Source organism: Canis lupus, chromosome 2, assembly GCF_011100685.1.
Source record: "Canis lupus familiaris isolate Mischka breed German Shepherd chromosome 2, alternate assembly UU_Cfam_GSD_1.0, whole genome shotgun sequence".
NCBI classification, from domain to species: domain Eukaryota; kingdom Metazoa; phylum Chordata; class Mammalia; order Carnivora; family Canidae; genus Canis; species Canis lupus.
This window is the reverse complement of record NC_049223.1, coordinates 29,200,509-29,225,506: the sequence shown is the minus strand read 5'-3', so window position 1 is coordinate 29,225,506 and position 24,998 is coordinate 29,200,509. Positions and strand designations below refer to the sequence as shown.

At 46.2% G+C, this 24,998-nt stretch overlaps 1 protein-coding gene across 7 annotated transcripts in view; it reads left to right on the top strand.

The window, feature by feature from the left end:
• The window catches only part of TASOR2 (transcription activation suppressor family member 2), a 74,122-nt gene extending 50,656 nt beyond the window's left edge, over positions 1-23,466 (top strand). For 5 of the 7 annotated variants that reach the window (XM_038530195.1, XM_038530197.1, XM_038530194.1 and 2 more), the window contains 9 exons: positions 1,906-2,785; positions 4,262-4,691; positions 6,647-10,504; positions 17,853-17,978; positions 18,727-18,880; positions 19,611-19,716; positions 21,694-21,875; positions 22,330-22,444; positions 22,583-23,466. In XM_038530195.1, the coding sequence (XP_038386123.1) occupies positions 1,906-2,785; positions 4,262-4,691; positions 6,647-10,504; positions 17,853-17,978; positions 18,727-18,880; positions 19,611-19,716; positions 21,694-21,875; positions 22,330-22,444; positions 22,583-22,757 (6,026 nt within the window). In that variant the 3' untranslated portion in view covers positions 22,758-23,466. Of the gene's footprint in view, positions 1-1,905; positions 2,786-4,261; positions 4,692-6,646; positions 10,505-17,852; positions 17,979-18,726; positions 18,881-19,610; positions 19,717-21,693; positions 21,876-22,329 lie in introns of all 7 variants that reach the window. The other 2 variants (XM_038530198.1, XM_038530196.1) reach the window with 1 other exon arrangement.
• The last annotated feature ends 1,532 nt before the right edge of the window (positions 23,467-24,998 follow it).

Below are 24,998 nucleotides of genomic sequence, written 5' to 3'. Positions count from 1 at the left end.
TCTGATCCTCACTGAGCTCTCTGTTTCTTTCATTTCCTTCTGGAGTTTTGAGAACACTATGGAATCAAATTTATACTCTTTTCTAATCATTTGACATTTCTTGGTCCTCTCTTTCTAATGAATTTATAAACGTTGTGAGCACAGATACACATATAAGCTTTGTTTGCTTAGCTGTGTCGTTGGAATTATTGGTACCGAATTGGTACAAATATTTATAGATGTTTGTAGACTAATTGGTTAATAAGAGGGATACAGTTGGGTATTGGCATAAATGGCACCCAGAAAATGAAAAGGTTTTAAAATATGTATTCAGAAATAGGCTGATTTGTATTGTAATTTTCTGTGTATATTGTGCAGCCACGTGCCAGGTTAAAATTTTAGGATTGCCTACGTTTGAAATAACTCTTAATTTTTGTTATTTCTTAATCACCTGTAATAATCTGTTTCATTTCTTATAATTGAGGTATCAGAATTTAAGAAGGCTCATTTTTGTTACTGAAACTAATGCTTTTCTGCCTTCTTTTAAATTTTCAATACAGCTTTTCATTTTTGAGCTCTATTTTTTATATACTTCATTTGGTGTTGTCTTATTTGTATTTCTTAAAAGAGATGATCAGTATTCTATTTTTAATTGATTGAGAACCTCTAACAAGTCGGTAATTAAATGATTTACCTGAGACACATATTTGTTAAAATGAAGCCTATTTCTAACTTTAGTGCAGAGTTCTTTATATTAGGCTTTACTCATAAGTGGTATCTTATTTAAGAGCCATAGTGTTAACCACAATGGAATGAAATTACAGTGAATAAACACATCATCAGATCACAAAATGGATTTTGTGCTTCCAGCAGATCCATGGGGCTGATGAGGTGATTCTCTGCTTTGGGTCCCTTCCTTCCATCTACTCCTCTTGGGGTTGCTCTTTTAAATAAAAAGTAAACAGTGGTTGATTACTTTTATCATTCCCACCACACACACACACAGACACACACACTCTGATGACTCTCGCAGACCAGGGTTTTCTCTTTAAATGGATTAATCATTGGCCTTTGCAGGCAGGTTAATAATTCATTTCAGACCTGCTGCTGCTGTTACAAAGAAAAACACAGTTGGCTTTTCTGTCCATGCACCTGCTGTGGGGAATCGTTGCCTAGTATTCTTGCGAACTCTGTCCTTCATAATAGCCCCCTCTCAGGAGACTGAACTAACATCCTGGGAATGCAAGTAGGCTGCTGTCGAGGGTCAGCTTTCTGCTGTTTGCAGACAGAGTAGAGAGGAAATGTTTTCAGTACAGAATTTAAAGTTTTAGAAGGTGATGAAATTGGTGATTCTAAATGAATAATCCTATGACTTCTGATTTTTTATTTGTATCGTTACATATTCTAATGAAATACCAATATGGTTAAGAGTTGTCTGTAGCTTGAACTTAGGTGATTTCTCTAACAGAGCACTTAAGGGATGTGCTTTGTAAAAGTGTGTTAACATAATATAATATACACTTCAAACTTAGAAATCCTTCTATTCGCACTAGATTGTAAGCTCTATGAGGGCAGGAGTCCGGGTCTTTTTTTTTTTTTTTTTCCTCTTTGTTTCTTTAGCTGAGCAGTATACTTTGTGTATAGTTACATACATGCATTTTTGAAAGATGATTTCTTTTTAAATCAATATGCATGCTCTTTAAGATTTGTTCCTGTGGTATAAATACATTATATTAGAACTGGCAGTTGGAAGAAACCTATCTGATAGGAATATTTCAACATATAATCTGTGTAACCTGTCCAGAGGTTCTTCTTGAATATAGTGACTTAACCATTAATTTTCAATAAGCCATAGTGTACTATAGCAGAGAATTAAAATATACGGAAATCAAATGTTACATGTCCTCCTTTTCTTTTATACTGAAGCAAAAGGAGAAACTGGTTCACAACTGCCATCAGAAATCTCATCAGTTGGACAAGAAGATGTTACTAGCATAAATGCCACTCAGACGGAAGGAATCTCAGTGGCTCAAAAAGACCTCCCTGAAAACTCTATTGTTAACTGTGACTCCCAAGCCCTAAATATGCTAGCTGACCTAGCCTTAAGTGCTGCTACTTCTACCACGCCGTCATCGGAGCCCAGGAACTTTCCCTGCTCCTCTGAATCACCACAGAATGATGTTCTGCTTTCTAAAGAACATTCTGTGCGTGGTACGTCTGACCATGAATATCACAGAGGTGTTAAGAATCAAAAAGGTGGACTGTTAACTAAGCCTTCCTCTGAGAAAAAGAGTAATCCAACATTGGATTCCACCATCAGCCAAATGGAAGAGACTTGGGTTCCTGGTGATCCGCCCCCTATGGAAGCCCCATCAGCACTTCCTGAGGAAACCCTAGAGACTAGTGATGCAAGCCAAAGCTCTTTTGTTGCTGTGGAACATTCCTACGCCCTGCTCCTTGCAGAACATTCAAAGAAGCATCTACAGCAGAGGGGAATCACAGGCCCTGCCTTCGCCAAGAATGGCACAAAAGGCCCTGAAGCAGGGACCCCGGTGGGAAAGGTAATGCCATTCCGGCACCAGCACAGCACCTCCCCTCTGCAGAAGCTGTCTGAGGACCCGGGGTGCAGGCGCAAGGGTAGTTTGCTGTCCTCCAGCCTGAAAGATTCTTACTGCTCTCATACTGTTTATAGCTGTGATGGCTCCTTTAAGGTCACTTTCAAATGTGACTCAGAATATGCATTCAGCTTAGACAGCAAATACACCAACAACCCCCTGGAGAAAACCATAATAAGAGCACTACATGGGTAAGTAAGAGTGATGCTCAAGGTAGATGGATGTGACTTTTGTGCTGATAAATGTGGTGGGAAGGAGTATTTGCACTAGACTTTGGGGAAAGAGAAGTACTGTGTGTGAATCCAGTAACTTAGTGATATTATCAAGCAGTCATGTTTACTGACAACTAAGAAAATGAGGCTGGTTTTGCCACTGTTGGTGGTCCCACAGAGACCTTTTGCAGGCTGACTTTAGCCTAGTGAACAGCTTTCTATTTTGAGATACTCCTATGAAAGCCTTTATGGTCTTTGAATTATAATATTTAAATGAGATCTTAATAGTGCAGATTTTAACTCAGGTCTCTTTGAGACAGGCCCTGAGAGTGTACATTTCTAACAAGTTTCCAAGTGATGCCAATGGAGGATGACAGTCTGTAGGCAATGCTTTTTAGATTTGATTTACTCATGAGATTCAGAGGCAGAGATACAGAGGGAGAAGCAGGTTACCCACAGGGAGTCCGATACAGGACTCGATCTCAGGACCCCAGGATCACAACTTGAGCTGAAGGCCGACGCTCAGCCACTGAACCATCCAGGTCCCCTGGCCAGTGCTTTTAAGTATGAGTTTAGTAATAGCTACAAGTCAGGGTGTTGTGTATGTGAGGGTTTTGCACAGTGACTGGCACAAACTGGTAAGCAGTAGCCGTTATTATTTGCAAGGAGCACTAGCTATGTGAAAAGGCACTCAGCTGCCTCTTCACGGAGTGTCTTACCTAGGAGCAACTAAACTGTATTAGACTTCTTCCCATGCTCTGGTCACAAGCTCAGGCCCATAGGAGTGTACACTAAGTGTTCCCATCTACTCAAGAGGGTCATGTCCTGAGCCTTAATCCTGCCTGGCTGTATGGTTTCAGGAGATTTTTCAGGACTGTAATCTGAATTAAGGTATTTTAACCTTAAGACTTTCCCAACTATTAGAAGAGAAACACACACACAAAAAAAAGAAACACAAAAATGGAAAAGAAATGAGTTGGCCAAACCTGGCAAATATGAGGATTTGGGTGTTTGCTGGAGCCATTATTCACATAATAGGCATATTGTGTCCAGAGAGAGTTAGAGTAATAGAAAAATCCTAGCCCAGGAGGCCAGAGACCTCTGTTGCAGTCTTGGTTCTGCTGCGTCAGGGGTCTACGATCTGAAGGAAGTCACTTTTCAAAGCTCTTGAGTTTCAGTTCCCTTTCTTGCCTCTATAAAATGAGTGGATTAGATTCATTGTAATTACTTTTTTTGTTGTTTTTTTGGTTTTTTTTTTTTTTTTGTAATTCCTTGTTAAATGAACTTCATTTTTATCTTATTCATCATTTCATGTTCATGTATTTTTACTATAAAAATGAACACATTTAAAAAAAAATGAACACATTTAAAACTAAGATTAAAATGCAGGCACTTAATCAACTAAAATCACCATTTTCAGGATTTTTTTTGCATGTTTTTTCTTTAAAATCTCAGGCCCTGGAACACTGACTTACCTGATAACGTGGAAGAAGTGAAGCTTTTGCTTCATATGTGGGTAGCTCTGTTTTACAGCAATCAGAACAAAGTCATACGGTCATCCCGAAAAGTGGTAGAACACAGCAACCCAGCAAAATATGTGTCTATAAATAGCACATTAGAATCATTAGAATTCAGTGAAATCGAGGAGTCCTCCAATGTGGAAAGATGTCCTGTGGACCCTCTGTTGGAGACCAACGAAACTCCCAGAGGTCACGCTGCCGAGGTGTCCTTCCCTGACACCAACTCCTTGCTTCCCTTCCTTAAACCTCCACCCACAAGAGGCTTGGAACTCTGGGTACAGAAGGAACGGAAAGACATTTTTCCAAGAGAGGGTCATCCAGATACCCCAGAAAGCCAGAATTTCATTTATTCTTGTAAAAATGAGGTAAGTAAAGCTGAGTATATGCTGACATTTGTGAAGATTTTTTTTTTCTAGATATGTAAAATCACATTCAAAACATATCATTGGTTTGTTTTAGGAAGGTGGATTCCCTGTCTATGTAAAGGACTAATAATACCAAAAACTGTTTCCGTAAGTGTCACTGTGGATTGTCTGCAGGTGGAGCTTTTCTCCATCCCTGATTGAAGTAGTAGTAGTAGAAAGAGAAGGTGGGTGTCAGATGGGTCTGAGAGCCAACCATAATGGTGTCACTTACTGTATAATTTGGGGCAAATTACTTGTTCTCTCTGAGCATACTCTCTTCTAAAAGAGGTATGTAATACCTGTTCTTATTTAGAATAGGTGTTGTTTTTTTTTGTTGTTGTTGTTTTTTTAATTTATTAGAGAGCACGAGCAGGCCTGGGGAAGCAACAGAAAGAGAGGGAGGAGCAGACTCCCCAGTGAGCAGGGAGCCCGACACGGGGCCTGACACGAGGCTCGGCTCGATCCCAGGACCCCGGGATCATGACCTGAGCTGAAGGCAGATGCTTCACCAACTGTGCCACCCCGGTGGCCTAGAATAGTTTTTAAGGCTCATATGCAGTAATAAATATTAGAAATCTTTAATAAACCTTAAACTGAAATTGAATATATTCAAAATTATTTGTGAAAACAAAAGCAGGAACAGTAAGTACGGTGCCAGACTCCCCCAAGTCAGTCAGTAGCTATTTGTAAATATGGAAAATACACTTTGTTTCTTTCTGTTGTTCTCAGCTAATGTTCAACAAAACCAGATAATCACATTTTAACTGGAGCAAATAAAAAAAATCATATCAAAAGTCTCTAAGTAACTGGATTGACAAAATATGTGCCCCTTTAAGGATTCAGCCTCCCTCTCTTCCAGAATTCTTTTGCATGGGTTTGGGCACCTACAGTACCTGTCTTAACATTGAGTAGACAGTGTTTTTTTATCTGGGGTTACACTTGGGGGTTGTGGGTCCAGGGGCGGGCCTCAGAGAGCTTATGTCTCCAGATGCTCGTCGTTATCATCACAACGCACTGATGGCTTGCTGTGGGCCAGACAGTGGTCTATGCCCTGTGCTCACATTAGCTCAGTCTTACACAGCCCAGTGCCATCCTACAGATGAGGAGACTAAGGCACAGGGAAGCATGCCATTTGCCTGAACTCACATAGTAAGTTGTTAAGCCTAGATTCAAAGCTAAACATCTAGATATTTCTCAGATTCTGTGTACATGTGTGTATGTGTTTATTTACTTTTTCCTCATAGGAAAGTCCCAGATGACAGTGTCTTTATGTCTGATTGATGCTGGTGTTTTGTTGTTGTTGTTTTAAGTTTTTATTTATTCATGAGACACAGAGAGAGAGGCAGAGACATAGGCAGAGGGAGAAGCAGGCTCCCTGTGGGGAACCCAATGTGGGACTCTATCCTAGGATCTCGGGATCACATCCTGAGTGGAAGGCAGATGCTTAACCGCTGAGCCACCCAGTGTCCTGATGCTGGCTGGTGTTTAAAAGACATTATTCTTTGCTTTAAAAACTCTCTTTTAATCTTGCTGAAAACATTTAAAACCAAGTTTTTTTTCTCTAGTACTACGTGTCTGCATTAGGTGATGCTATTTAACAAACAAGCTGCATTTTCAGTGTTTACATTGTCATTGGTCCAGCCACTTCTCTTCTCAAAAGACAATTAAAAAAAAAAAAATTGGCTGTGCAGTTAAAGTTTTGAAGCTCTCATCTGTGTGTGTATTTAAAGAAAAATTCCTATTTGGGGCTTTTGTAGGTATCTAAAAAAGAGAGGGATGTGCTTGATTTCTACCCTGTGATATTAAAAATCAGAAGATTCAGAACAAACTGAAAGTAATTCTTGTCCATTCTGTTTTTCCTTATATGTAAATGTGATAGTCTGTTTGACTCTTGATTTTTCTTTCTGTCATTTCAGGTAATTGGGGAAAAAGCCAAACCAGACTCCTCAGATAAAGTAGAGACTTCTAATCTTGTGTTTTCTAGTATTGGAAGTACCCAAACTAATGGACTTTCTGTTCCTAGTGAAGATAAAACCTTTGAACCACTTGATAGCTCAAGAGTGACTTACAGTGATACTGTCACACAAACCACGTTCAGCAAGACTTACGATGGGCTCAGCGATCAGTCGGTGATTTGTCATAAGTCTGTGTACAGCACCCTTGAAAAGGAAGTTGATGTTTTTCATGCAACAGTACAGACAGAAACCAGTGCTTTACAGGGCCTTATCCAGCATAGCAGCCCCATGAGCAAAGAATGTCAGCCTTCATCGGAGAGGACGGATGATACAGAGTATGTGATAATTAATCTGGAACCAGTTACTTTCACTTTTGAAGAAAATACCTATGTACCAATACAGTCAGAAGTTGTAAATAAAACCGATAAGCCTGCAACCTTTAATACAGAGTTGATTAAACAGGTGTCACCTGCCTCAAGTCTTAGGCATCCTGTGTCTGCATTTGAGAAGGCACAAACACGGGGCCTTAGGGATGTTCCCTCTCTAGCAATCTCCGGAGAAAAAGATACTAACTACCTTTGTGCCTCTCCAGTAAGTGGAGAGACTCTTGGAAATGAAATGTGTTTGCTACAGAAAGAGATTCCAAACGTTCCATGCTCATCATCACCACCTGCTAATTCAGTGATAGCAGAGGCGTTGTCATTAGTTAAAAGCTCTAATTGTTCATTACCCAGAGAAGAAATGAAACTCTCTCAAGAATTTTTCCTGCAGACTCAGAATCTCTTTGGCATATCTTCGGAAGAGATCATAGAGCCGTCCCAGGTTGAAGAAGTGGTCTCGGCATCTGCCTCTGCCACTTCGGGAGGAAATTACTCCCATAACTGTATTCCATCAGTGGGTAACAAAGCAGAGAGCTCCTCAGAACCAGTGAATGATGGGAGTGGTCTAAAGAGTGAAAATAGGAATTTGGAATCCTTTAATTCAGCATTCACCAAACAAACCAGCCTCTCAGTGAGTAAAGAGGATGCCAGCCTGGAGTCCTCAGAAGAAGATTCTGACATTGATCTCATTCTCAGAATATCGCCACCCACCAGCACCAGAGAAGAGATGCCAGCGGAGGAGCTAGAGCCACAGCGGGAGGCCCCACTGTCAAATTTGGAACTTCAGGACATGACTGAAGAAATAATCAGGCCAGAAGAGGTGACTCTCCTAGAAAACCGAGAAGCGACTTCTGCTAATTATATATCCACTTACCCTGCAGTGCCAGAGAAATCATTGGAAAGTAAGGAGAGGAAAGGTGATAATTTACAGACAGTTACCTTAATACTTTCTAAAGAAACCTGTGCCCTTGAGATTGCAGAGGAGGTGAATGTTACCTCAGACTTTCCCTTTGCTTCTTTAATTGAAGAAGTGTCACCAGCTTCTAGTCCTGACCCCGAAGATCTAGTTGAAGCAGCACAGCCATCTCAGACACAGCCTGAGATGGCTGTGTCTCTGTGTAGTTTACAACTTGCTGGTACACAAGGTGAGAGAAGCGACAGATTCTCCCAGATTGAGTCTGTAGATTTGGCCGTAACGGAGAAAGAAAATTCTTCTGTTGGTCTTACCCATCCAGTGGCACAAGATAACTTAATTGGTGTACAACAAATGCAGTCTTCTGCCAAAATGCCTCTAGTAGGAAGTAAGCATCCAGGCAGAAAAGATGGCTGTTTGAGCTGTCCTGGTAAAGTAACCAAGGAAATTGTCCCTGGAGAACATGGCGAGGGTCTCTCAGAAGAAGTGCCATGTGGTGATATGGAGCTGAGCCAGCCTGCCTCAGATGCCAAGTACAGAGAGGACTTCAAGCTTTCTCTGGAAAAATTAGTGACATCAGGAGATCCACTGCAGCCAGTTAATGTACAGAACAGGAATTCGGACTTAAGTCATCTTGTCTTGGAGCCTGGTGAGCCTCCATTTAGCCCTAGAAAGATTATTGAAAATAAGTCTTTGGCTGACACAATTGTTTCTGCAACTACCCCAACTGGTAGAGTGGATCTGTCACTAAAACAGCAGCCCAGCCCTAAAGGTATTAAGAAAAATCTCTTTAGCAGTGGTGTGAAGACAAATGAAGCCGTTTACACTCAAGCACAGTCCTTGAGCTCTGGCTCAGTTGGCGGAGCTGATACACAGACACACGAGCACTCAGAGATCCCCAAACTTGCTTTTTCCTCAGATGGTTCCAGACCCGTGAACACAGAGACTGGGTTCCAGACACAAGAAATCTCCGTAGTCAAAATGGCCAGTTTACTTAGGAATAATGATGCTGAGGCCAAGCTCCATGAAGAAGCCACAGATCTAGGAGGTGTTGACTCCCAGCCAAACACCACATCTCCAAAAGACAAGCAAAAAGCAATCCATGCACAGCAAGATGGGGCAGTGTGTGAAACCAGAGATCTGTTGAATGCCAGGCCTTTGCTCACGTATGTACCCATGGATTTTTGCCTTCAAATGGCTGTTGCTAGTGAAAACACGAGTAGAGAGCCTTGTGCTTCCATCACTCCCCAGGCTTGTGCCCCTCTTGTTTGTGAAGTCTCTGAAGAGCAGATGGCAAATATGGGCTCTGGTGAGGGGCTCCGAGCCGAGGAGGACTTGGATACCCTGGGTGGAGACGTGGATGTCAGTGTGAATTCTGACATCCATTATGAGCCACTTTCCGGAGAGTCTGATCATGACTCCTGTGGGGACGGTAGAAATCCCAAAATGGAGGCGGAGGGTTCCTGCACTTTGAGGTATAGTCAAACCAAGAAAGAAGATGCTTCAAAAGATGATTCTGACTCTTTCCAGAGCCTAAGTAACAGTGATAATGAAGAGTGGGTCTACTCTACCCAAGCCCCAGGGCTGGAGGTGGGCATGGCTCCCAGACACTGGCTTGTTGGATTCAAAAAAGAAGACAGATGTGTGCCATCTTATGTCCAGATCCGAGACCTCCGTGGCATTCCCAGGATTTATGCTAATTTCACCGTCACTAGAGAGCTCACAGATACCACGAGAACTCTGCACAGCTTGAAGAGGCACCCCAGTTTCACTGCAAAATGTGGCTTGCTCAGCTCCTGGACAAATAGCTGGCAGGTGGCAGATGACCTCACACAGAACATTTTAGATCTGGAGTATCTGCGTTTTGCACATAAGCTAAAACAAATTGTAAAGAATGGAGATTCTCGGCCCTCTGCTTCCTCCACTGGTGTCTTTCCAAAGGAGCCCCCTCTCCAAATTGGTGCTGAAGCTTTCCCTCTGACAAAAGTATCCGAGTCCCTGGCTTTGCACCCCGCCTCCCGGAGCAGAAGTCCCCTTGTGGTAACAGTGGTGCCCTCGGGCGCCAGGCAGCGGAGTCTGCGTGGGAGAGACCATGCACTGGGCACTTTGGATGGTTCTTCCTTTTGGAAGGAGAGCTGTGGTCGCAGTAGAAATCATCTTGCAAATTCCGAAAGAAATCAGACTGGGTCGTTCCACCTCAACAAACTGAAATATAACACTACTTCAAAAGAATCCCGGAATGACGTTTCACTTATTCTCAATGAATATGCTGAATTCAGCAACATGATGTTGAATAGCCACCTCGTGGGTTTCCCAGAGAAGGAGTCAGCTGTGGCTTCTGGAGAGGCCACCTCTCGAGAGGTGTGTTCACCTATCCCACGGGCAGCCTCCTATGAAGATGTGATCACAGACCTGTGTACCAGTTTGCATGTCAAACTGAAAAGTGTGGTGAAAGAGGCCTGTAAGAGCCCCTTCCTGTTCTACCTTGTGGAGACCGAAGACCAGTCGTTCTTTGTGAGGACAAAGGTAAAGTGCCAGATTCGTCCTAGACTTTGCATTATTCTGATTGCCACCCAACTTTGTTTTAGAGGTAATAACATGTAGAACCCTTGGCTTCAGAGAGAAATCATGACACGAAGTGGCCTTGGAGTCTGACAGGGCCTTCTGTATCTGCATTCGGAACGTTCTGCTACAAGCTCTCCGTTTGTGCTCTGTCTGAACACGTGTACAATGTTCTAGAATTAGTGCCGTGACTGATTTTTACACCAGAAAGTTACCACTCCAAAGTCTCATACCAGAAATATGACTCCTATTTAAATATAAGCACAGATTCTACAAAGGTAGAATTCAACAAAAAACGAGTACGCATGTCCTCCATTAGTGTGGATAGTTGAGAGAGACCGTTTGGGTTTGGGGTGTTTTCGAATATCAGGATAGCTGACATTCTGGTGAGCACATGCTCCTGACCTTTGAATGCTAGGGCCGCAGTCTGTCTTGATCACTGTGAGCTCTCTCCTTTTATCCTCTCCAAATGCATTTCTTTTCTCCTTGGGGAGAAGACTTTTCCTTCTGCTTTTAAAATACACTGTCAACAGGCAGCCTGGGTGGCTCAGCAGTTTAGCACCGCCTTCAGCCCGGGGCGTGATCCTGGAGACCTGGGATCGAGTCCCATATCTGGCTCCCTGCATGGAGCCTGCTTCTCCCTCTGCCTGTGTCTCTGCCTCTCTCTCTCTCTCTCTCTCTCTCTCTCATCACTCATGAATAAATAAAATCTTTAAAAATAAAATAAAATACACCGTCAAATGCACAGACAGGCTACACAAATGGTGCCTTCCCCTGGGCCCCCTGCTCTTAATCCCTCTGAACCTTTTGGAAACAGGTTGCACACAGGATGCCCCACTGCCCCTTCCTGCTAAGCCTAAGTGTGTGTGACCTTTAGCTTTGGAGGCTGAGGTGCCCAAGGGCAGGGACACCCCTCTGAGTGATCACAGCCAGTGACCCATCATGCCATGTGCTCACCAGGCCCACAGACCTGGCCATGCGGCCAGCGTCATGAGTTGCTTGTCGTGTCTCAGCGCCCGTCAGCGCACAGTAGTTCCTCTGTCATTGGTTATCTCTTGTGACCTTGATGGTATTGAAGAGTGAAGGCCAGTTACATGGTAGTTTCCTTCACTTGACATTCATCTCTTGCTTCCTCACGATTTATGCATGTTAGGAGAAAATCCCTGCATATGACTTCCTCCCCTCTGTGTCCTGTGAGGAGGCCCACCAGCTCCCTTGTCCTGCGCCTGGGTATTAGTTGCTGTCACGTGAGGATGCTTCTGCCGGGTTCGCCCAGTGTGAAGTTAGTAAATGTGCTGTGGTTATTAACACGCGGGGAGCTAGGATGGGACATCTGAAAATACCTTCTTCCTTATCACACTTCTGCCCATTGACGATTCTTGCCCGACGCAGTTCCTGATATGATGGGTGCCACATGGTGTTCCAGTCCCATGTTCCTTGTAAGTATAGTAGTGGGCGCTCCGCTGCAGGGAGGGCTTTCCCTTCTACCTCATTTGCTGCTTTATGTCCCATGAAGCCGCACTCTATCCCATCGTACTCAGGGTTACCGTCCAGTCCCTCATCATGAGTGCCTCCTTCACCCCCCTCCCCCTTTCCTCCCCCTTCCCATGACCAGCAGTGTGTTCTTTGTAGTTCACACTCTGTTTCCTGGTTTGTTTCCCTCACTCTCTTTTTCCCTTTGCTTGTTTGTTTTGTTTCTTAAACTCCACTTGTGAGTGAGATCCCGTGGTCTTTGTCTCTGACTGACTTATTTCTCACAGCATCATAGCCTCTGGCTCCGTCCACATCGTTGAAAATGGCAAGACTTGTTCTTTTTGATGGCTGAGTAATAGTCCCGGGGGGGTGCGCACCTGTGCACGTGTATGGACATCATCTTTACCTATTTACCTATTGATGGACATTTGGGCTGCTTCCATCATTTTGGTGTTATACATAATGCTGCAGAAAGCATAGAGATGCATGCGTCCCTTGGAATTAGTATTCTTGTATTCTTTGGGTAAATACCTAGTAAGTAGTGCCATTGCTGGATCGTAGGGCAGCTCTATTTTTAACTGTCTAAGGAACCTCCACACTATTCTCCAGAGTGGCTGTACCAGTTCACATTCCCACCAACAGTGTAAGAGGGTTTCCCTTTCTCCGCAACCACACCAACACCTGTTGTTTTTTGTGGGGTTTTAAAAATTATTACTTATTTAAGTAATCTCAGCACCCAATGTGGGGTTCAAACTCACGACCCAAAGATCAAGAGTCACAGGATCCTCCGACTGACCCAGGCACCCTTCTTGTGTTGATTTTAGCCATTCTGGCAGGTGTGAGGTGTTATCTCCCCGTAGTTTTGATTTGCATTTCCCTGATGTTGAGTGATGGTGAGCATCTTTCCATGTCTGTTGGCCATCTGGATGTCTTTGGAGAAATGGCTGTTCATACCTTCTACCCATTTGTAGTTGCATTATTTGTTTTTGGCTGTTGAGTTTGGTAAGTTCTCTATAGATTTTGGATGCTAATCTCTATCAGATATGTCGTTTGCAAATGTCTTCTCCTATTCCCTAGGTTGCCTTTTAGTTTTGTTGACTGTTTACTTCATTGTGCAGCAGCTTTTTATTTCGATGTAGTCCCAATAGTTTATTTTTGCTTCTGTTTCCCTTGCCTCAGGAGACATACCTAATAAGTTGTTATGACCAGTGTCAAAGAGGTTACTTCCTGTGCTGTGTTCTAGGATTTTTATGGTTTCAGAAGGCCTCACATTTAGGTTTTTAATCCATTTTGAATTTATTTTTGTGTACGGTATAAGAAAGTGGTCCAGTTTTCCCAGCACCATTTGTTGAAGAGATTGTCTTTTTCCCATTAGTCTTTCACACTTTGCCAAAGATCAATTGGTCATATAGTTGTGGGTTTATTTTTGGGTTTTCTGTTCTGTTCTACTGATCTGTGTGTGTGTTTTTGTGCCAGTACCACACTGTTTTAATCACCACTGTTTTGTAATATAACTAAAAGTCTGGAATGGTGATGCCTCCCATTTTTTTCTTTTTCAAAATTGCTTTGGCTATTCAGGGTCTTTTGTGGTTCCATAGATTCTCTGTTGTAGTTCTGTGAAAAATGCTGTTGGTGTTTTGATAGGGGTTGAATTAGATGTGTAGATTGCTTTGGGTAGTAGTATGGACATTTTAACATATTTCTTTTGGTCCTTCATTGCTTATGGTAATGCTCAGATTGTCCCAGACACAGTCAGCAGGTCTTAAAACCTGGCTTGTCCTTCTGACAAGTCCCCATAATTGTTTGGATCCTTTCTTCCTTTACGGTATAACTCCATTTACAAATTTATCTCATATATTCTTTGGAGTAGAATTTCTCTAAGGAGTTGTGATTTGTTTAAGTGAAGAAGAGCATTTGGAATCAGTAACTGGGCACTGGGTGAACTCAGTGTCATTGGGTAACAATGACTCCAGGCCCTCTCAGCAGAGCCAAAAAATATATGGATATTTAAAAAACTAAAATGGGTGCACACTCATACCCAGTTCCAGTCCAGGATCAGGAGGCTTATTCTGGCCATCTTTGCCAGAGTAGCAGGTCTCCCCCCAGAAAGCCAGCTCCCATCATCCCAGATGCATCTGCCACCCCGCTTACATTCCCACTGGACATCCAACCCCCTTCTTCAGTGCCTGGACCACCAACCCAAAGCTGCTCCCCAGACACACCGCCTCCCTCAACCCTCTATGCTTGCAGCAGGAACTAGTTCAAAGGACAGCAGTCTTTAGTGTACATTCTAGAGTCCAGCATGTAAGGGGAGGGGAAATGTTGCCTTTCTGTCATGATCCTTAAAGCTAGTGGGACAAGGAAAACACTGGTAAAGCACACAGAGTAACGTAAGATCAACAGTCGAGGTAATGGCGCAGGTGTTTGGACATTGCTTTGAAAGGATAGGCCTAGTCAGGAAGGTCGGGACCTTTTTCTGAAGGAAGTGATGCTGGCCTGTTGTACAAGGCATGGACAGCTAGACTAGTAAGTGTGTAGGTTCTGAATGTTCACCTAGATTTGTTTCAGAGTGCACTTATATCAGCGCCTCAAGAATTCTAGAGTATCTGTCACATGGTAAGTGTCACTTGGCAGACCCACAGGTGTTGAATCACTATGTAACATTAAACAGCTGAAGATACTTGTGTCTGTCATCGTGGCAGAGTGTGTTAGGGGAGGCCAGGTCTTTTTTTTTTTTTTTTTTTTAAGATTTTTAAAATTTATTTATTCATGAGAGAGAGAGGCAGAGACACGGCAGAGGGAGAAGCAGGCTCCATGCAGGGAGCTCAACGTGGGACTCGATCCCAGGACCCCAGGATCAGGCCCTGAGCCAAAGGCAGACACTAAATCACTGAGCCACCCAGGGATTCCTGGGGGAGGCCAGTTCTGAGAGTTGCGAGTGGCCTCCACAGAAACAGCGTTGGTGGCGGCTCCCTGGTTGCCCTGCTGCCCTCGGGGTCAGCAGTGTGGAGGGCGTGGGGGCCCTCGGGCCAGAGGGCTAGCACCCCCCCCCCCCACCCCGAAGAGCTGGGTCTGGAGGTGTGGACAAGGTACAGGTCCCACTAAGGCACTTGGATGAGCCTGAATTCAGTGGGGGAGGCCCTGGAAATACTTCTAAAAGATAAAGAACGTCGTGTGTGTGTTTGAGAGCCATCTCTTCGGCTGCAGTGTGGGGAATGGACTGGAAGCATGATGGATAAACAGGCCTTCATGTGAGCCTAGACTCAAATATGTATTCTTCTCTGTAGTGGCTGATGGCTCCTATTTTATACCATTTAAATATGATTTTTTAAATATGATTTTAAATAATTTATATTAAAAGATTTTTATTCCCCATCAACGATCCATTTGTTTTCCAAAGTTTTTCATAAATGGTTGCCAGGTCTGTTTCTGCAGCCCCTCCATCATCATTGTTCCAGTTTCCATGTTGCTTTGGTAAGCAGTGTGGTTGAAAAATGAAGCTTTTTTTTTTTTTTTTTTTAAGCTGCTTGGCCTCCAAAACTAATCTAAATATTATTATTTAGATAATAATAGATTTAGATAATAATCTAAAAATTATTTTTTTTTACCTTGAATTGAAGTTAATTTTGTTTGGCTGATTACATATACTGTACCTTGACCAGTGCTGAAATAAGGGGGCAACTCAGTGGCATCATGCCACAGTGAGCAAAAGACCCAGTTTCTTTTTGCTTCCATCATCTCAAAAGCAACAGCACCATTCTTGTCCTTGACAGAGCGCAGAGGATGCTGTTTTTTTTTTATAATAATAAATTTATTTTTTATTGGTGTTCAATTTGCCAGCATACAGAATAACACCCAGTGCTCATCCCGTCAAGTGCCCCCCTCAGTGCCCGTCACCCATTCACCCCCACCCCCCGCCCTCCTCCCCTTCTACCACCCCTAGTTCGTTTCCCAGAGTTAGGAGTCTTTATGTTCTGTCTCCCTTTCTGCTATTTCCTACCCATTTCTTCTCCCTTCCCTTCTATTCCCTTTCACTATTATTTATATTCCCCAAATGAATGAGACCATATAATGTTTGTCCTTCTCCGATTGACTTATATCACTCAGCATAATACCCTCCAGTTCCATCCACGTTGAAGCAAATGGTGGGTATTTGTCATTTCTAATAGCTGAGGAATATTCCATTGTATACATAAACCACATCTTCTTTATCCAATCATCTTTCGATGGACACCGAGGCTCCTTCCACAGTTTGGCTATTGTGGACATTGCTACTAGAAACATCAGGGTGCAGGTGTCCCGGCGTTTGATTAGGATGCTGGGTTTTGTGCAAGAGAGAGAGCGTAGTAGCCACGTTCAGTTCACACCTACAGCTGGACTGCTTCGAGACACCACACATGGTTTGGGAGTGTGTGTTGTGTTTCATGGATCATATTTATCTCGTGGCCACTGTTTACAACAGAAAGTAAAAGATTGGGGGCCCCTGGGTGGCTCAGCAGTTGAGCATCTGCTTTCAGCTCATGTCGTGATCCTGGGGTCCTGGGATTGAGTCCTGCATCGGGCTTCCCGCATGGAGCCTGCTTCTCGTTCTGCCTGTCTCTCTGCCTCTCTGTGCATCTCTCATGAATAAATAAATCATAAAAAAAATAAAGTAACAAATTTTGTGCAAAGGTAAAACTATCCTTCAAGCGAGAAGGTGGACACAGTATAAATTAAGCGTCAGAATAAAGTACTATCAAGATAATCTAGAGCAAAATGTTTTCAAAAACTCAGCTCCCCTGGGAAGTTTTCTGGCCTGGGGAGTCCTGAGGCACTTGGGAGAGATGGGGCGTCCGGCCCCACTTATCTATAAGATGCAGAAGCTCCTTTATTATTATAGAAATTCAAAGTGTGTGACCGAAAAGCCCAGGTTTCACGGGGTGTGGTAAAGGTGTTGAATGTCTCAGAAAATGTGTTCCTTCAGGTCATTTATTAGTAAATGAAGTCAGAGCCAAGGATCTGTACTGAGACGTTTCGGTGGGCTCTTCGTTAGATCTTACCTGGAGGAGTTTCTTTGAAGTTACGTTGCTGTGCATTTTGAGTTGAAGTATCGAAATGATCAAATTTGAGTTGTTTTGAGATCCAGGGACACTGTGCTTTTACAAAGGAAATAACAAGTGCTGGTCAGACCGTGCTCCTGGTGCCAGGAGAAGCCTCAGGGTGTGCGGTGGAAACGTCCAGAATCCTTCAGACAGAAACAGTGTCTGCATCACAGAGGGGTATGGAGTGAAGGAATTGCTCATAATTACTCGAGTAACTGCCAGTCAGGCCTGGGGCAGGTGGTCCTGCCGGTGCGGGAGCATCCAGGGGCTCCCCGGCCATTCATGACGCTCCGGGGTTTGCAGCTTGGCCTTCCCAAAAGTTGTAGGAGTGTTTCGACTGGAGGTGGCATTTTGAGGGTGAATATCTGCATCCCCAAGGTAACAGCCTCAGATCGCACAAGAGCCCCGTGTCTGTGCATTAGTCTGCTCTTGGCCACTTCGTGGACATAAGGATTGATTAGAAAGTGCTTTCCTTTTAAATGAACCTCTAAACCCAGTTGTTAGTGATGCCCAGGAGCCATCTGTTTCAGATGTGAAAGCTCGTTTAGAGATGAAATCTTAAAAAAAAAATTTTTTTTAATTAGAATTAAAAAATAAATTAATTAAAAAAAAAAGAAGTAGGACTTAATTGCCACCCATGTTGCCTGGTTAGGATAGTTTAGGGACTAGGATGTGCTTTTTGATGTGCTTAGTGGACTATGAAAGTAATCCTGTGCAGGTGGTCCTTCTGTGGTAATAGTTACTTGTAAATCTTTCAGAACATCCTGAGGAAAGGAGGCCATACGGAAGTTGAACCTCAGCATTTCTGTCAGGCTTTCCACAGAGAGAATGACACCCTCCTGGTCATCATCAGGAATGAAGACATAGCATCACGCCTGCATCAAGTGTGTCTGCCCCTCTCTTACAGCGCTGTTCAGGCATTTTATGGGGTGTCCCGCGGGGTAGCTAACTGACCGAGGCATTTGTGGGGTGTGTTATGGCTCCGAGTGAAGACTTGCCTCCTAACTAGGGAAGAGCCCCGGCGAGGGGGGCGGTGTGGGGACATGGTCTCAGCCCAGATTTAAACCCACACAGCAGGAGTGAACCTTCCTTTACAGGGACTGGCAGAAGTTTTCTTAACTCTGTACTGATATTAGTGTGTCAGTTGAGTAAAAGGGGTTGCCTGTCCGGGGGAGCCCCCACTGCGCAGCCTGGGCTCAGGGCAGCTGTCGGTGTGGGAGAGGAGCCCAGTGCCTGCTTCCCGGCTCTAAGGTTCCTCCCACCCCCAGTGTCAGGCCCAGGGGGTTTCAGAGACTTCTCAGGAAATAGACAAGATGTTAGGGTCCTCACAGCAGGTGAGATGAACCGAATCCATATTCCTTAAGGGAGGTGCTGCTGGGGTGTGCTGGGGGTTATGGGAGGTGCTGCTGGGTGTGCTGGGGGTTATGGGAGGTGATGCTGGGGTGTGACGGGGGTTATGGGAGGTGCTGCTGGAGTGTGCTGGGGGTTATGGGAGGTGCTGCTGGGGTGTGAGGGGGGTGCAGAATTCTAGTCATTTAGCTTAGGTTTATTTTCAGCTGCTCCTGAATCTTGCAGCCCTTGCATAACAGTGACCCCACCAACCTCTCCCTCTGGGTCCTTTGTGTTCGCTAGATCCCCTTTCTTCTGAAGCTGAAGCACTTCCCCAGTGTCCTCTTCGCTGGAGTGGACTGCCCTGAGGATGTGCTCCAGTCCACCTACCAGGAGCTGTTCCAGACTGGAGGCTTTATGGTCTCAGATGACAAGATCCTGGAATCCTTAACATTAGGTCGGTCTTGTGTTTTCCTTCCTTGTTTCTGTCTTTAAAATCTAATTGGGTCCATTTCTCTTCCCCCAGCAACCCAAACACTACTTTCTCAAAGAGATTAACTCAGAAGTCGCTGTTAGTCACCACCTTGTGAGGCCTTCATTTGTGCCCCGTGCTCTGCTGAGCCTCCCTTGTGGCTTGCTGTCACCCCCGCCCCTGGCACGTGTGCTCCTGGCCTCTCAGGGGCCACCTGTTCTCTTCAGCACCAACCCCGCTGGGAGCACTGCCTGACCGTTCACGCTTGCCTCTTACGCCTGCCCACAAGCCCTCTCTTCTGCATTTCTCTTGTTAGCAGTCCGCCGTCTGGGTGATGTTCTGGAAACATGCCTCTTAAGTCTTGTTAATTATGCGCCAGGCACTCCTAATACTCTTCTCCCTGGGCAATGATTAGACGGAGGAGGTGGTGACAGCAGCCTGGCGTGGGGGCCTTTTGGTATAATCAAACCCTGCCCCGGCTGATGTCATACTAGAGCTCCCTGTAGACGCCACTCCTGGCCCATTGGAGGGGGTGGACCCCCACAGCCTGAATTCTGCACGGAGACTGGAGTGGGGAGTATTTGCAGGTGCAGGATGTGGACTTCCCACTTGTGGGGTCCCTAGGATTGGTGTCTGGGTGCCGGGTAGCAGGCCTAGGTGCCCCCCACCATCACAGTTTCTGGGCCCCACGAGACTGCTTCTCTTCCGTCTGTAGCTCAGTTGAAGGACGTGGTCAGAACCCTGGAAAAACTGAACAGAAACGGAAGGTGGAAGTGGCTGCTCCACTACAGAGAGAACAAAAAGCTGAGAGAGGACGTCAGGTGAGGCCGCGGGGCGCGGAGCCTGTCAGGGAGGCGGGGAGGCTGGAACCGCCACCAAGAGTTTGAGGCCCAGACTTTGACAGCACTGGAGGCCAACGGAGGTCAGACTCAGGAGTCCTGAAGTTTGGGCTCTGCCGCCGTGAGCCGTGAACCTGGAGGGACTAGAAGCGTGGCCATGGGCTGCTGCGCTCCTGGGCCTGTGTTGGGGGTGGGGTGGAATCAAGTCGCCAGTCACAGGATGGAAACAGGACAGGAACGTTCCCTTGGTTTAGTCGTTCGGGAACCAGCAGACTGAAGGAGGCAGCGGGGCGGGGCTTCTGGGCAGCGCTGCTTTCCAGGAGGAGCCCCGGGCCATGGGGCCTGTGCTGCGGTGGGGGCTGCGATGGGGCTGCTGCCGCTGGGCCTGGGGTGGATGCGTGTGGAGCTGCCAGGAGCTGTCGCAGGCTCCTCGGGGACCAACTGGCGGGCGGCCAGTGTCGTACAGCGGCTGCCCCCACACTCCAGGGATTGGGAGTGGCCACACGGGCGCGATAGCAGACCTGACCCAGTCAAACGAGGAGCTGTGGTGCTGGGCTGCAGGCCCAGAATGTTCGCCTTAACCGGACCGCTGTCCTCTGTGCCCCACCGCGCTGCTCCCTCCCAAGGACAGACAGAGTCGGGAACAGGTCTGGGAGAGGCTGTACCCGGAAAGCACTAGTGCAGGAGGAAAAAGCGAGCCAAGAGGTCTGAGCGGACCCCAGAGCAGATGCTGCACCTCTAGGGGGTGGGGGTGGGGGCGGTGGAGGTGGTTAACCAGCCCTTCAGAGTAGAGGCTCAAGCGCAGGAACGCACGGCGCACCGGTCCACCTGGCAAGCACGGGTGGATTTCCCATGTTTGGACATTAGGTAAATCGGTCCGCCACTGCCGGCCCTCGGATTTGCACTCCCGCCACAGTGGCCATCGTGGGCACTTGCCAGAAAACGTCCTGTTCTGTGGCCTCTGGAGGCCTTCATCTCAAACTAAAACCAAAACAACCTTAGCTTTTAAAAACTTGTTTCAGCAAAGATGTTTATAGTAACAGGTGGTTACCAGTAACCTCAAAACCAGCCTCCGACCCAGCTCTAAGCAAACATGACCAATATATGGATTCCATACATTCATAATTTTTAACACATTTGCAAAATAAAGATTTTGCAAATATCTTATAAAAAGCGGGGCTCATAAAACATGTGGTGTGATGCCAGTCACTTAATTGTGTGTACACGAAGGGTAGAGCCTGAAGGAAACGCAGCCTGTGACATGGCCAGTGTCAGTGCCGCTGGAGACGTGGGGACCTGGGGGACTTGTTGGCTTTCCTCCAGAAAGCAGATGGACAGACATGTAGAAGTTAGAGGAGATTTTAAGGGAGGTCACAGGGCACTGGGGGCTCGTTGGGTTAAATGTCTGACTGGATCTCCGCTCAGGGCGTGAGAGGAAGCCCCGGGTGAGGCTCCGCACAGAGCGTGGGGTCTGCTAAAGCTGCGGTGTCCCCCGCTCTCTGCCCCTCCCACCTCCGCACACTCTTAATAAAAAATTTAAGGGAGTGAGAAATGACCGTTACGAAGCAGCAACTTCCTAATGAAGTTGCTAATCTGACTAAGCAGATCAGTGGTGGCCCTAGAACAGGGACAGAAAGCATCGCGGCACGACCCCTCCCGCAGCTGGGGGCCGCTGGACCTGCACACAGAGATGCCCCCCTGGCTTGGAACGAGGCCTGCATGTCTCAAAAATGTGTGTTGACAAAAGGGAGGAAGTAGGCCTGTGCCGCTTGAGGGGGAACCTGCGGGGCCACAGTGAGGTCCGGGAAGCCAGGTGCGTCTTGGGAGTTTTGAGTGTTTTCACGTATTGTGAAGGCAAGAAGTCGAAGAATAAAAGCTAAAAATGAAGACACAGTAAAAAGTAAACTCGCAAATTTATACTGAACCTGAGCTTGGCTAACATTGCTGCGTCTGTTACAGAGTGGATTCGGTCGCACATAAGAAGAACCTAATATTGAAGTCCTACCAGAGCGCAGAGCTCATCGAGCTGCTTCATTACCACCAGTGTGACTCTCGAGCAGCAACAAAAGCAGAACATTTAAAATGTCTGCTGAGCCTGCAGATCCAGCACATCCAGGCCAGGTTTGCGGTCTTCCTAACAGGTAAACTCACAGCCTTCGTCCGGGCTCCTCTAGAAACGTCCAAGATCCGTGCGCGTGTCCACCCGGCAGCCAAGAACCAGCCTTTTGCTGTGTTGGGAGAAGTGCACTGAAGGCCCAGGACACGGGCCACTGGGTTCGGTCTGGTGCGCGGCCCCCAACCGGCCCCCAACCCACGTGTGCCTACGCACCACACCCTAGTGCTCCAGGCGAGACCCGGGGACCCTGTCACCCCCGGAGGACGGGGAGGACGAGCTGCCCTTCAGCAGTGGTGTTCTGCACCCCGGCGGCCGCTCCTGACCCCACACCTTTCCTCCCTACAACAGTGCCCCCCCCCAGAGATGAAGCAGTTCCCTACAAGTTAGTGGGTGTTTTGTTTTAATAAAAGGAGTCTGATGCTTATAAAGTATATACATCAATGAATTTTTCACCAAAAGGTATTTTTTTCTTTTTACAGAAAAGCCCACTGTCTCCAGAGAAGTCTTTGAAAATAGTGGCATCCTTATTACAGATGTAAATAATTTCCTTGAAAATATACAAAATATAGCAGCTCCGTTTAAGAGTAGCTATTGGTAAGAACACTTTCCAGAACTCTTCTGTGTGAACGGGACGTGACACATACTGACATTTGCGTCTGTGAGGAAACCGGTTGTTGGCAAACTCTGTTCTTTACCTTCTACATCATGCTATAAATTTTAAATCTGTATTAGGGGTGGAATTGCTGTTGGCTCAGCCTACTTGAGGGAACCCACTTCATCTGAACGGCACACGTCGTCACTGGCAGTTCACCTTGTTCCCAGGACACAGGAGACGGTGACCATGAGGTGCCTGGAAGTTGTCCCTGCTGGACCGCGTCCTGCTGCTGAAATACCAGTGTCCTGTTAATCAGGGATGAGCGGCAGCTGGCCTAGACCACGACGCCACCGCCAACCAATTCCTGGTTTTACTCTGAAAATTTTTTAGATAAACAGAGTCGTTTTCTCATATTTGAAAAATCAATGTTCTACAACTTGGAAGTTTTCATTTTCTTACACTTTGCTATAAAAATCTTGGCCATTATTCAAGTGGAACATGAGCTGTCCACTAGCTTTGTTGCAGTGTTCGATATTATTGTTTTAAATTAATTTCATTTTATACAGGAGAGCCTTCAAAACTATTAATTATAAGCTCCATGCTAAAAACAATTTTACAAACGTTTAGTCGTAGCAAAAATAAGTATTTTGACCGATGGCTCGGTTTTTGCATGTCCACGTCCAGAAGGCGTACGTAGTGCATGGTAGTCCGTCTTAAAGGCTTGACCGCCCTTGTGAAAGCTAGGCTCTTAACTGGGGAATCTGCTGTTATTCTAGCAACACTACAGTCACGTTGCCGATTTATAAACTGTTTTCAAGAGCTCAGTTTTTGTAAATACTGCACTACAAAATCAATTCTGAGGAAGAAAATCACTTATTTATGGTATTAGAAATAATTTCTACAGTAATCTTTAAACTCAAAACCAAGCAAAAGATGTTTGTAGATACATAGTATCTATTTGGAACAGAGGTTTTTGTAACTAATTTGTTTCATTTTTTAAATAAAGACCCCTGAAGACCAACTTTCTGGGATTCCTTTAGAGCAAAACTTGAATTTGTGGGGAAAGTGGTGGCAGTTTTCAGACCACTTGACAGAAGTGGCTCTGCTCCCCCCAGAGCAGGGTGCCGAGCCCCGGGAGGGATGGGCTTCCCCGGTCTTTCACCTGCGCTCTGGACAGTCCGCTCTGAGGCCTGGCCGCCCCATCTGACCAGTAGCCGTAGGTGGCACGACCGGCGCGACAGCACCTGCCGTCACTCCGCTCTCAGAGGTCAAGCCCCCCCCCCACCCCCGCATCCATCCCACCTTTTCTAGAACTGTTTTTACACCTGACCACGGAGTAGCCTTCTCTGCACGCTCCGCCATCCTCATTCCCTGTGGGCCTGGCTGAGGGTTGCAGTCGTGCCACTCGCATGCTACCCAAAGACTGGGAAGACCCGAGGGATTTCCAACCCAGCATGCGCCCTTGCCTTCGCCCGCAGGCCTGGTAGACAACTTGAATTAAGGGAAGGAAGGGCTAGCTGGGGTTTTAGATCCTCCTACCAACATGGAAAAGCAGGAGTTTCTCAACTGGGGTCAGTCTGTGCCCCAGGAGACGTGTCAGGAACCTAATTTGGGGTCTACTCACTTCGAAGCCAGGCCACCGGCATGCTGCTAAGCATCGAATGTGAATCCCCCGGGGCCATCGGGGTGGAGTCGGCGTGTGTGTGTGGGGGGGGGGGGGGCGGGGGCGCCGCACAACAGCCAGCACGATGCACGCCAACTCTTAACGCCAGGACAAAGAGACCAATGGAGCAGGAACTGGTTTCCAGAGTTTGGCTTTATTTTGCAGTACAGAAATCATGTGGAGCCGTTCGAGACAGACACTGAAGTGCAGGCCCTGTCAAATCAATACTGCATCGCAGCTTGGTCCGTTGAAGAAGCCACACCTGGGATACAAAAGAAGCTTCTACGTTTACCTGCTTACAAGGGGTTTTTTTCCCCTTCGCGCTCATCCATTTTATAAGGTTAAAACACCGCACACAGGCTTCCTCCGAAAGGACTCTCAGGGTCTGCAGTTGGGTTAAATTTTAGGCTCATGTCTCCCCACTCGTGGCCGTGTGCCACGGGCACTGTCAGAGTAGTGGACAGGACACAGCACGGGAAGGTGGGGGGCGGATGTAGGGCTGCTGTCCCGTAGGGGAGATTCAGTCTTGAATCTCGACGCCAGGGGGACAGATGGCACGCAAGTGGTACTGCTCCGGCTCCAGAGCAGCAGAAGCACACGGCCGCGGCGGCTACACTGATTAAAAGATACAAAGTCTGTATCGAGTGCTCCGTACCAGGATCACGGATGTCCTCAGACTGCATCTCCACTAGGGAGAGCCAGGGCTGGCTAAGGTGAGCAGACGCGGTGACCTGCCGGTGCGGAGCAGCCCCGCCGTGAGACACGTTCCTACATGATATTAGAAAGGGAAGGAGTATTTACTGGTACAGTGCCCTGCAATCGCGGTGCGGATTACAGCAGCAGGCCTACGCTATCGGGGGCGAACAGTATGCGTCATTTGCCAGAGTTAG